Raw genomic sequence first — 11,946 nt, 5'->3', positions numbered from 1 at the left:
CGTCATTGGAACTCAATTTCACTAAGTATTTAATGAAGAAAGTTTTTGGAAGGAGCTGCTGGAAATCTACAGGATTTTCTGTATTACCCAGAATTGTCCTCTTCTCATGATTCCTGCCTCCTTCACTGAAAGCTGATAGATGTGGGAAGCATTATTATAATGCCTCTCTATAGGCTAATTCTGTTCCTTATTATCATTTTTCTTAAGTTTGTATAGTACAGACAACATATGAGTATAAAGTGTCCAGGATTTGAAGATTAAAAAATTGAGTGTGTTTGCAGATGCTGAGTTCCTATTTAATTTCTTAACCATTTCTTAGTGACTTTCTTTCTTTTTTTTTCAAGCAGTAGAAAAACTTATTCTACAGTACTTTGTACATCTAAGGAGGAATTCGTTCTTATTCAAGTAGATAATTAAGATGCTCTTTCTTTGCTTTATTTTTAATTATTTTCCCTCCCTTTGAGCTAGGCATCATGTGAGCAAGCAATATAATTAATGCACAAAGATAATCAATTGTAAAAATTGTAAAATTAGAAGCCATGCTTGTCATAGATTTTTCTGCCTTCAAATTACTTTAATTTTACTCTAGGTTATGCTTCTTGAAATTAAAATAGAAATCAGTTTTTGTACTCTTAAATCTCAGGTTTTGTGCTAGACCTACTTGCTTTATTAGGGTTTCTTTGAGGGATCTAAAGATTCAGTCCTCACACCAATAAGCAGCAACACGATAAGAGCTGATGAGCATCCACTCTGAAACTTGAATTTGTTATGCTCAAGCCATTAAACCTCTGTTCTCACCCCACCCCCCAATATTTTGCATATTGAAAACATGAAAACTCTCCCTTTCTTCAGTTGAGTCTGTGGGCTCCTTTGTCACTGGCTCTGCTGCATCCAGTCACCTGGATGATAATTTTAAATTTTTTTTTCCTCCTGTGAAAACCGAGAGTCTCTGCTGCTGGTATTTTCCCCAAAAGTTTTAAATTCATTAAATAAGAAACTGCTGATTAATAATGGATTCTAAGTGTTCTGAAGCAGGTCTAAGACTTGTCCTCAGTGTCAATTTGATTTTACATTTACTACTCCACCATGTTTACTTTTCAGAAAAAGCTGCAGGATGTCTCTGTGAAGTTTCGCTTGTTTCAGAAGCCAGCTAACTTTGAACAGCGCTTACAAGAATGTAAAAGAATTTTAGATGAAGTGAAGCTGCAGGTGCCCAAGTTGGAGATGAGGAGTGTTGAGCAGGAAGTAGTACAATCACAGCTGGATCATTGCATGGTGAGTATTCAAAGATGCTGTTTTCTATTTGTTTCCTGCCTGTTCTGTCTTTCAAATTTAAAGTCTTTTCAATGATGATATCAATATTTCTTTGGGAGATGTTATAAAAGATTCTGAGAAAGATTTAAGAGCAAAATTACACAGTGAAAGGTGTAAGAACCTTTTTAGTTAAAGATTTCTTTTTTTCAAGGAGAGGAGGGTAGAGAGAAGGGGTTAATCCTCCTCATCCTACTTCTCTTGCTTGAAAGTGAGGTTTGAAGGATATTGTACACTTCAAATTGTATTACATTTCAAAGTTTCCCAGGATATGATAACTTGTTGAAATATTTCTAACAGTCTTACAGTAGCCTTTTCATTTCTTTATGATCTCTTCTTCTGCCATGGCAAAGACCCCTCAGAAGCATGGGATGCAAATTAAATTACTGAAAAAAATTAAAATATGGATTTATCTGGAGAAAGTGAAAGATTACAGAATATTTTCCTGAATTCACAATGAGAAACAAAGTATCAGTTACTCATTAAATTAAAAAAATTAAAATATCTAACCATTCTTATTTCAGTGAACTTTCAAACAACGGTCATGCAATTTCACTATGAGAAGGCCAGTCAGGATCCCTTTCTAATTCCCCCTTCTGATCTTGCATATGAATTTATGTCCCTGGATGGGCTCTATTTTCTACAATATGCTTCTATCATGGACCTTCATGATATAACCAAAAAAGATTTAGCAATGCACAAGTCTCTTCTAGCCAGGGAACACAAATTATAAATGAAAAACATAGATTACAGCTTCCATGAGATGGCATCCTATAACTTTCTTACAAGAGCAAAGGAACACTTGAATATGTCCTAAAAATATGAGAAAAATTAGTATGTATCCAATATCACTGTAATCCTGTCCCCCTTTACGGTTGAAGGGGTAAACACCATGTATTTGATGATAATACAATAGAGGTTTTAACAGCAAAAATCAGCACAATCAGATCCTTGTCTTTAACTGTTTGGTGTTTTTGCTGTTTAGTTTGTTTTTGTTGTTTGTTTTGGGTTTTTTTCTGGAGCAATGACATGTTTGAAGATTTTTTTTTCCTCAACCTCTCTCATATCTAAATGTAAGCATTTATATTAAAAATAAGTGTGAAACAAGTCTATGTTATTTCTTTGCATCTTGGGTTTTTCTTAAATGCAATTGCCCTTAATTTTCTTATCAAAATGACATGGTAATGAGAAGCTTTATACTGTATTAAAGTATTTTCACTCAGCAGCTAGTTTTTTGCAGCCCTGTCATATTCTGTGGAAGACTTACATTGTTTTTAGGGCATCTTTATCTTCAAAGAATTACATAATTTTACATAAATTTTTATTATAAAAATCTAGTAATAATATCCCATCAGATGTTAGCAAATGTGCATCATACAACAGCTTCCAAAATTGCTGGCAGATTTTCAGTGGTTAAGAATGTATTTATCATATTAAGCACCTAGAAAGCATTTGGACTACATACATACCACCTCTACATAAATAAAATAAAAACCATGTTTAGAATTGGCTTGGTAATTAACTCTAGATTATGGAGAAAATGTGTTTATTTTTTTTTGTTGTCAGCTCTTCTGGAAAAAAACTCTTGTCTTTACTGTCCAGATGTGCTAGACACAGATTTTTCATTGTGGGAGATACTGCTACTAAGAGAAAAACTAAAAAATTACAGAATAAAAACATACAGTGTAATTTATTTTGCAGTTCTGTCAAACTGTACAGGACAGTAAGTTTAGTTTCCAACACATGATGGCAAAATGCTAGAACACAGATTTCAGCTAGATAACTCAACAATAAAGCTTCTCAGCAGCTTCACATTCGCATACCTGTGTGGTATGGACACTGTGTATCTCTCTGGAGTACTTTTCCAATGTGGACTTTCCACATCATGGAAGAATTTAACCTTAGGTTAAAAAGAACTAATTTCAACTTCTGCTGTACTTATATGAATGCTAATTTGGACATTTATAAGGCTGTTAAATTACCTGAGATGCCAAGTCATAGGTTTAGATAATGATACCAAATCTTTGCATATAGAAAGAAAGAATGCTATGCTATTCTTAGTATGACTCATTTGAAATATTAGGAAAATGTACTGTGTTTACAGATTGCTTGCTTATTCAATATATATTATTATTTAACCTCATTAAAATACTTTTTCATGTAGATTTTTAATTATTTAATGTTGTGAACAGTATTACACTTAGTAACTGTAGGGGAAATCCTCTAACCTACCAGTCTCTTGATTTAGTACTGTGAAAAACTGACAGATTTTTACGTGAGTTTAATGGCTATCTGCAGTTTAGATACATCCAACAAGCTGTATGACTTGACAGAAGACATCTGTTGTTGTTATAAATACTGAGTCATCTAAATCAGTTTGAAAACAACCTTTGTCATATCTTATAAAAATTAGTGACAGTATGTACTTTCTTATCTATAACATTTCTACTACTGGTTTTGGTGACAAGTTTTTGAAACCAGTATTAGTAAAGATAGCCAGTTCTGAATCCATTCATATGAGTTTTGCTTTAGAAACTAATGAATTTTTCTCATAAACAGTGTTGTTTTTTTAATACACACACATACTCATGGTCAGTTTTCTGTATCCTTAGGTCACATACCATGGCACCTCTCAACTTCTTTAGCTTGCAAACAGGAGAGGAAGGTGCTCAGACTCATCTATGATGAGGTTCTTATACAGTCTTCTAGTGCATCTTTATGATATATTCTATAGTCTTTTCTGTTGTACTTAGTTTAATTGTGGGGTTTCACTTTCATATTTCTGTTTGATTAGAAATTATATAAAAGCCTGAGTGAGGTGAAGTCTGAAGTTGAAACAGTGATAAAAACTGGGAGACAGATTGTTCAGAAGCAGCAGACAGAGAACCCGAAAGAACTGGATGAAAGGCTTACAGCTTTGAAGTTGCAATATAATGAACTGGGTGCAAAGGTAAGCTCTGTGTTTTTCATATAAAACTATGCCCTCTTTTTAACTTGCGAAGTGAAGCAAAACTGTGATATGGTAAGCAAATGGGGTTTCTTATTGGTTCTGTTCAAGGCCCTCACATTTTCTAAACAGGGGACAGTGGGACAGACAGAATGGAGGCAAAGGCAATCATTATTCATTTGTTCTAATAAAACAATAGAACCTTCTAGAAAAAATATAAATTTGCTTTATTATAGTTTAAAATTAAACTTTCTTAGTTTTTTAAGTTGTTTTTTTTTTTTACTAGTAGTTCATTGTTTTTTACGGGTCAGAGTGGGATGTTGTTTCCTTTTAATGCTTTATACAGTCACTTGTTTCAAAACACTTCAGGAAAATATTTAGATTTTGTTTGTGATTTTTTCACTTTTTCCTTAAAGAGCTAATTCATAGAGGAGAGAATTCTACTTCATCATTACCTTCTGCCTCTGCCTGTACAGATCCTTAAGAATTTCATTTCCATTTGTTGCTGTTCAAAAATCTGTTGATAATAATTCTTGCTACTGCAGCTTTCCTCCGGAGGCATTTGTGTACCACTTTGCTGTGCTTAATCTGTACTTTTGATTTTATTTAAAAATTATTTTAAATAAACGTTATTTTAAAAAGTTTTGTAGCATTTGGTCCTACATTATGTTTAATGTAACAGCAGACAGGTACCATTGTTATAGGAAACCTCTCTTAACTAATGAAGGGTTGAAAATGTGTCATTATGAAGCCATTACTGATGTGAAGTGAGCCATATTACAAATTTAAAAAGTCTCGAAAATCTGCAGTGTGTTTAGCTTTCTTGTCCTAGATGTAATTTCTCATATTTACTTTTATGTAGCATGGTAGCTAACAGTTATAGAGAGAGTCACAAAGGTCCAGGGATATAGAACTAAAAGAATCAGTTAGTCATTATCAGCCCTAATTGATTGCATTGAGTCAAGGTTTGTCTTTTTAAAAGAAAAATTATAACAGTTATAACTAATAGTAATTATTAGTTTGAATACACACTGAAATGTGTAGACTCACTTGTGTGATTTCATATGTACTGATTCAGGAAGTCCCCTTGTATTTAAAACACTCTTTAAGCACATTTTTAAACATATGGAATGGTTTAATTTAAACATGTTGAACGATGCTTGAAGTGTTGGGTTCTCAAATGGTCAGGGAAATTATGTTAAGTTCTGTAACTACTGTAGTTTTTCTTTATATTTTATGTATGTATCACAACTTTAGACTCTCAAAACCTAGAAAGTCTTCCCTTTAATAAGAAAGGGAAGGTGTGAGAGTTTGTTGGGTTTTTTTCTTATTTCTTATTTCTTCCTTTTTTTCTTTTTTTTTCTTTTTTTCCCCCGCATATACACATGGATATGAGTATCTGTGGATAGTCCTAATTCCTCAGGTAGTATCAGGCCTTAAACCTCTCTTCAATTTAGGAATGAGTTTTGTATGTTCAGGACACCAAGTTTTCTCCCATGTTTTTAGCCAAATATGCTTTAAAAACATGATCACTAATTTTGAAACTGTAGTAGCGGCCTCAGTGTAAAGAGGTTTGGGATGAAATTGCAAGAAAGCAAAATGCCATTTGAACATCATGGTGTAGTAACTGCATTTAAGAGAAATATTCCATAGTTTGTTAGTTGTGAGTGGTTGTGAGGTCTGAAGCATCCTTGTGTCCAATCTTTCTATGGTAATTCATCAGAACAGGGAGCTGGACTCTAAAAGAAAGACGCAGTAGTAATGTTCTTGCTGGTTTCCTAAGGGCATTGCATGCAGTAGGGGCTATTACTTACAAGGTCAAGTCTTTCCTCACAATAGCACTAATGCACAGGAGTTTTTGGCTGTGAGAATAAATGGCTGTAAAATACGTTTCTTTTGATTCAAATATCTGTTTTTCTCATTTTATTTTTATTTATTCCATCCAAGGATTCTTGTGAGTAAGCTATTTATCATAGCTAAAATAGCTTTAAAATACAGAGAAAATTTATGTAGTTTGATATCGCTGTATGAAACAGAAGGCCTTTAGAGGGCACTGTTTCCTATTTTTCTTTAGAAATGCATCCTTACATGTTCTGTGCAAACAGAAACTGATTAATCAGTAACCTCTGGATCTATACAATGTACCTGGACATAGTGTAATATTATTGATATTATATACAGAATTTAGAGATGTGTGTAGCAACACTAACAGTCTTTCTGTGTTTGGGCATGTATCAGTAACTTTATAGTATACCAGACATTTAGGATTCTTACACAAGTAATCACTACTTGCACGGGTAGTGCACTTTACATAGTGTTGCTGTAAAGTACCTGCAAGTAGTTACTTACAGTGCCTATTAATGCTTGTCAGAAGAAGAGGTGAAAACTCTGGGTGGATTCGTGGCTCCATGTGTGAATGGAACTCTAAAAAGCTGAATTTTATGATCCTTTCCAGGAATTTACCCCTTGGCCTGACTGTAAGTTCTGCAGTCTCATTTAATAAATTTGACATACAAGAAAGCACATATAGCTTATTCAGTGAAAAAGAAATGTTCTGAGATTTTAGTAGTAAGCCTCTACAGAGTGATAATATATGATCAGGGACATATTCCCCTTATCTGTTTAATTAGGGACAGCAAAAGCCATGCACCTAACCTTGTAACATCCTGTTACATTTTAAAACCTTAACCTGTCCTTGGCAGTAGAGCTAGGAATCAATTTGATCATAGTGCTACTAATACTCAAACAGTGTCAAAGCCCAAGCAAGTTTTGGTAGATGCTGATACTAGTTTGGGGTACTTGACAATACCACAGACAATTTTTTATTTTAAAAATACTTAAATGAAAATCAGTGGCTACAATGTCACTCAATTACTAATTGACATGTGATGTAATTAGTAATTTATTTTAAATTTTAGTGACCTACTGAACCCTTTTAATCTGCCTTCTTTATTTTGCCTTTCTGAACTTCATCACAACAACTTATTAATTTGTATTTTCTACCAGTTGCCTAATGTCTACCTGAGGTCTCTTTGTTTACTCTTCTGACTTCTCTAGAAAATGTATGTTTCACTTTTCTTTTGTTGATTTATTTAGAGGTGCCTAATCTTTAGTCAGTGCCAAACAATTGCTTGAGGACACTGATTTTCCTCCTCTATATGAAAGAAAGTAAAATCATAACCAAAACACAAGAGTTCCTATTGAAGAATGGCTATGAGTCTGACTGTATGCTGGAAACAAATTCTATCATGCTAACGTGTCAGACACATCTTTTTATGAGGTGGTAGGAGGAGGGGCAAGAGAGCTTAGTAAAGAATGCATCAAATAATGTAACGTAAATGTACAAATAGTTCTGCAGTGATGCAGATAAATGTTATTAAACCATGAAAAGGATTTACTAATGATAAATATTTCTGCTGATTTTTAATTTATTTTTCAGTTTGCTTTGAAAAAAAAATACAAACTCCTATGCAAAATCCCTACATTTAAAGAGTATTAAACAGACAACAAAATAATATGCTAAGAAATTAAAAACTTAAAGTTAAATGTGCTGCTTTAGTTTGACATAATTTAGTGACTTTTGTGTTTCAAGATTTTGGGGTTTCTTTAGCAGAGGTTTTTTTTTCTATGTAGTGTAGCTATACAGAAAAAAACCTTGAGGGTTCTGTGTCACTATATGGCCTTTTACATGAAAATATACTCTTCAAAGGGTTTTGACGTCTCTCTTGTGTCTCAAGGAAAATCTGTTAATTCACTTGTTCCAAATTAGTTTTCTATGCATAACTTCAAAAGGGAGAAGGAGATTTGCAGAGGTCTGGTGCTAGTTCAAATTCAATGTGCCTTTATGCACATATTTTTCTTGTAGGTGTATGCATTTTAGCAGCAGAATAATAGATATTGAGGGAACTAAGGCAAGACATAACTATATTAAGTGCTACTTGGCTTGTTAAATTGCAAGTCAAACTTCTATAGAAAAGTGGCATATAGAAAATGGTGTATAAAAACTATGAAGCCTGTTTGAAGAGTTAAGAAATACATGTTCTTTTTCTGCAGGTGACAGAAAAAAAGCAAGAGTTAGAGAAATGCTTGAAATTGTCCCGGAAGCTACGAAAAGAAATTAATGCTATGTCAGAATGGCTTGCAGCAACAGATGCAGAATTGACAAAGAGATCAGCTGTGCAGGGGATGCCTAGCAATTTGGATGCTGAAATTGCCTGGGGCAAGGTAACAATGTAACACACAGTGTACCTTTATATATATCTTAATTTATGCATATTAAGGAAAGCTAGATTTATTTCTTGATAAATCAAATAAAACTTCTTTGGTTTTAATTAATGGAAATTTGTTACTGTTATAGCATTACCTCACCCTAACATTCATGCTCAGAAAAGGTTTAACCATCTTATCTCTGCATATAGCAATAGCACAATTCCCCTTTGTATTACAGTAATCTTCACTAAGATAAATTTAAAGTTATATTTTCATTTTTCAGAGTGTACTATAAATGATCCATCCAGTATCCATGTAAATAGAGATCTCTTTCTCTCTCATCCCATTCTACTCTACCTCCTCCCTTAAATAGTATTGATTTTTTGTGTAAAAATTTACCTCTTCTGCTTTGTTTAATACAAAGAATTCTTTAAACATTTTACCAGTTTCATGCATTATAGAAACAGTCATGAATAATACACAGTCAACCTTACTACTTCTTTAAAATGCTGTGCAGATTAAAGGCACCGGCGTAAAATTTTATTTATGGTTTGTTGGTTTTTTTTGTTTGGTTTGGGTTTTTTGCCTTTAACTACCCCTTTCAAGCTTCTGAACTTGATAAAATATCTTTAGCTTTGAAATACAGTGATGATTTACTAACAAATAAGAACAAAAAGAAAGTCTACAAGTTCTTTGTGATCAGTCCTTAAGTGTGACAATATTTAAAAAGTAGAATCCAAAAATATATACAGATCAGCTTTTGCTATTATAAATTTTCCCAAGGAATTGATACATAACGGGTTGCAGAAAAAAAAACTGGTTAACTGCATATTTTGGTTTGAAATCCTGCCCAAAGCCTTCACTGCTGTCCAACCTCATATAATACCTCAGCTCTTCTCCTTCAGTCAGTTTATCACTAAAATAAGAATATACAAACAACTTTAGATTCTCTTTTATTGAGATTCTCTTTAGGAAATATAAACCAATATTTACACAAATATAAGCAGACTTTTAATTTTGAGCAATCCAGCAGTTAGTACAGGTGGCGGATCCTAGCCTTCCAAAGGTAAGTATTTGCAGAAATTATGTGATGTACCTATACTTTTTCCTAAAGAATCTTCTTCCACTAAGAGGCAGGAATTGCTGAATGTTATCCTGGACACTTTTAAATTCTTGTTAGGACTGCATAAGTACACACTCTACTGATACTCCTATGTGGATTTCAGGGAGGCATCATATAAAATCGCACATCAATAATTCAGTCCCCAGAACCAGGGCCTCACACTATCTGATTAATGTCACAGCTTTGGACTTTGGACTTCCTGGGTAAGTAGGCTGCCAAAGACAGTAACCAATCTAATGAAATGCTCTGGGAGATGAATTAGACCCAGTGGATTGCCATTGTGAAGAAAGTCTGCAGAAAAACTAAGATGGAAAATGGAGGGGGAGAGAGCAGAACTCAATAGTGTGAATGAACTGCTGTCAATATAACTAAGCAAAGAGCTCATAATATTTTTTTTGTTACAGCACAAGGAAGCAGTTATATTTATTACTGCACTTATTTCTAATTCATTTTCAGTACCCAAGACTTCTTAAAAGTCAAAGGAACTCAGAGGGTTTCAGAGATAATTGTAGAGGCTAAAATTAAAAAATCATACATGCGAACATTGTCTTCAAAGTATAAACACCTAGAAATAGAAATGTCAGTCTGGAGTGGGAAATGACATTAAAGAAATAATAGCATTACTCTGGATATGAAGTGTGTTTTTTGTTCATGTCTAGAATTTTTCTAAGGATTGAACAAAAACTTGGTTGAGTTATGTGAAATGAGATGGGCAATACACTGAGTACTGTAATCCTGCCTTTTTACTTAGTAGAGACAAGCTAAATCTTTCCATTTGAATTAAGTTCTGTTATAATGGATAAGAAAAATGACATGCAAATGGAAAGATAGTCATTAAACATTGTATATTAGAAATCCATTTATAATTAGAAGTCTCATTTAGTGAACATATTTATCACTGAAGACGTTAAACATTGCAGGATTTATTTGTCTTTTAATCAGGAACTGGCCCGATAAGAATTAGATTGCCAGGAAACCATGTTCTCAAAAAGGAAATGGCATATCGTATTACCAGGAAAAGTCCTGTATCACTCCTTTCTATCAGAAGTATGTGACTGCTAGTGCTTTAATATTATATTTTAGCACAGTGTATGATACCAGTGAGTATAAAGTTCACTTGAAGTACTTAGAATTACATTAGCCAATGCATTTAACAACATATTTCCTGTCAGTAAAATCAGTAAAAGAAAATTATCTGAAAATTGTGTCAACTGATTCATAGTCAGTGGCTTGAATGCAATAAAAATAAAAGATGTGCTGTGAATAAACAAATAAATATATATAATCAGCCATGAAGAAGGCCATAATGGCAGCTTCTGATTAATTATATAGTTCCACCTGTGAGAGCTGAGCCACCTAACTTATTTGTTTTGGAGAGGTTCAAATTGCAAAGATTACTTCAGAGCAATCCATAGTGTACAGGCAGTGTGGAGGCACACAACTTTTCTTCAGTCATTCATTGGTGTTGAATTTTTTTAATCTACGTATGTTAATGACCCACACAATTAAATTATTATCATCTTCGTTCAGTTACAATTCTGGTTTGTTTGAAAAAACATCAGCAGTTTAACTTGACACGTGATAGTTTTATCATCATAATGTATAGCTCAGAAACCCTCTGCACAGTGTCATCAGAAAAAGCTATTCCTATGTAGCTTCTGTTTTCAAACATAATTCATTCCTAGTTAGCATTTACCAAAGTGTAGGAGGTTATAAACTCCCTTATGAAACTTCAAGTACAAAAATCAAAACAAAACCAGTAGTATGTGTTATACCATCTCTTCAGCCCTGAGAGACTGCTATGATAACGGCAAACTTGCAATTATGATTAAATGAACTTAACGAACTTTCATGTAAATAGATAAATCATAAATAGTAGTGACCTGAGTATGGTGAAAATGGTATGGAATAAGAGGTGGAATGTCCTGGTTTGAGCTAAATAGATCTAATTTTCTATTTAGTGATTTTACTTTTCAGTTAAGTCTCTTCTAAGTGACTGTACATCCTGAAACTAATGGCATGTTTTTCCAGACAGTGTTCATTTCTACAAGTGATAGTACTTGATGTTTATAGTTACTATTAGGTATGGTATGTAAATATAGTTTTTGCTTATACTTGTGCCTCTGAAGACCAAGGCCACTGCCCCAAAATGGGTGCTGTATGGGGTGTCATAACTGAGGTGTTGCACCTGTGAGGAGAAGCGGACAGGCCAGATGACCCAAAATTGACCAACAAGGTATTCCATCCCACATACATCATACTCAGTAAAAAGCTGAGGGATCATGAGGGTCTTGCCTCCTTCTTCTGCGATAGCCAGAGTCCGAGCAGAACCCTACTAGTTCATCTGACTAAACAG

At 33.7% G+C, this 11,946-nt stretch overlaps 1 protein-coding gene across 1 annotated transcript in view; it reads left to right on the top strand.

Moving 5' to 3' along the window:
* The window catches only part of LOC104545283 (dystrophin), a 100,393-nt gene that overhangs the window by 47,999 nt on the left and 40,448 nt on the right, over nt 1–11,946 (top strand). Inside the window, exons 14-16 of the mRNA XM_010190380.1 lie at nt 1,102–1,275; nt 4,106–4,261; nt 8,312–8,482. Coding sequence (XP_010188682.1) covers nt 1,102–1,275; nt 4,106–4,261; nt 8,312–8,482 — 501 coding nt within the window. The remainder of the gene's footprint in view (nt 1–1,101; nt 1,276–4,105; nt 4,262–8,311; nt 8,483–11,946) is intronic.

The sequence above is a fragment of the Mesitornis unicolor genome, unplaced genomic scaffold (assembly GCF_000695765.1).
Source record: "Mesitornis unicolor isolate BGI_N332 unplaced genomic scaffold, ASM69576v1 scaffold4328, whole genome shotgun sequence".
NCBI lineage: Eukaryota > Metazoa > Chordata > Aves > Mesitornithiformes > Mesitornithidae > Mesitornis > Mesitornis unicolor.
Note: the sequence above shows the minus strand (reverse complement) of the source record. Positions and strands in the feature narration are given on the sequence as shown.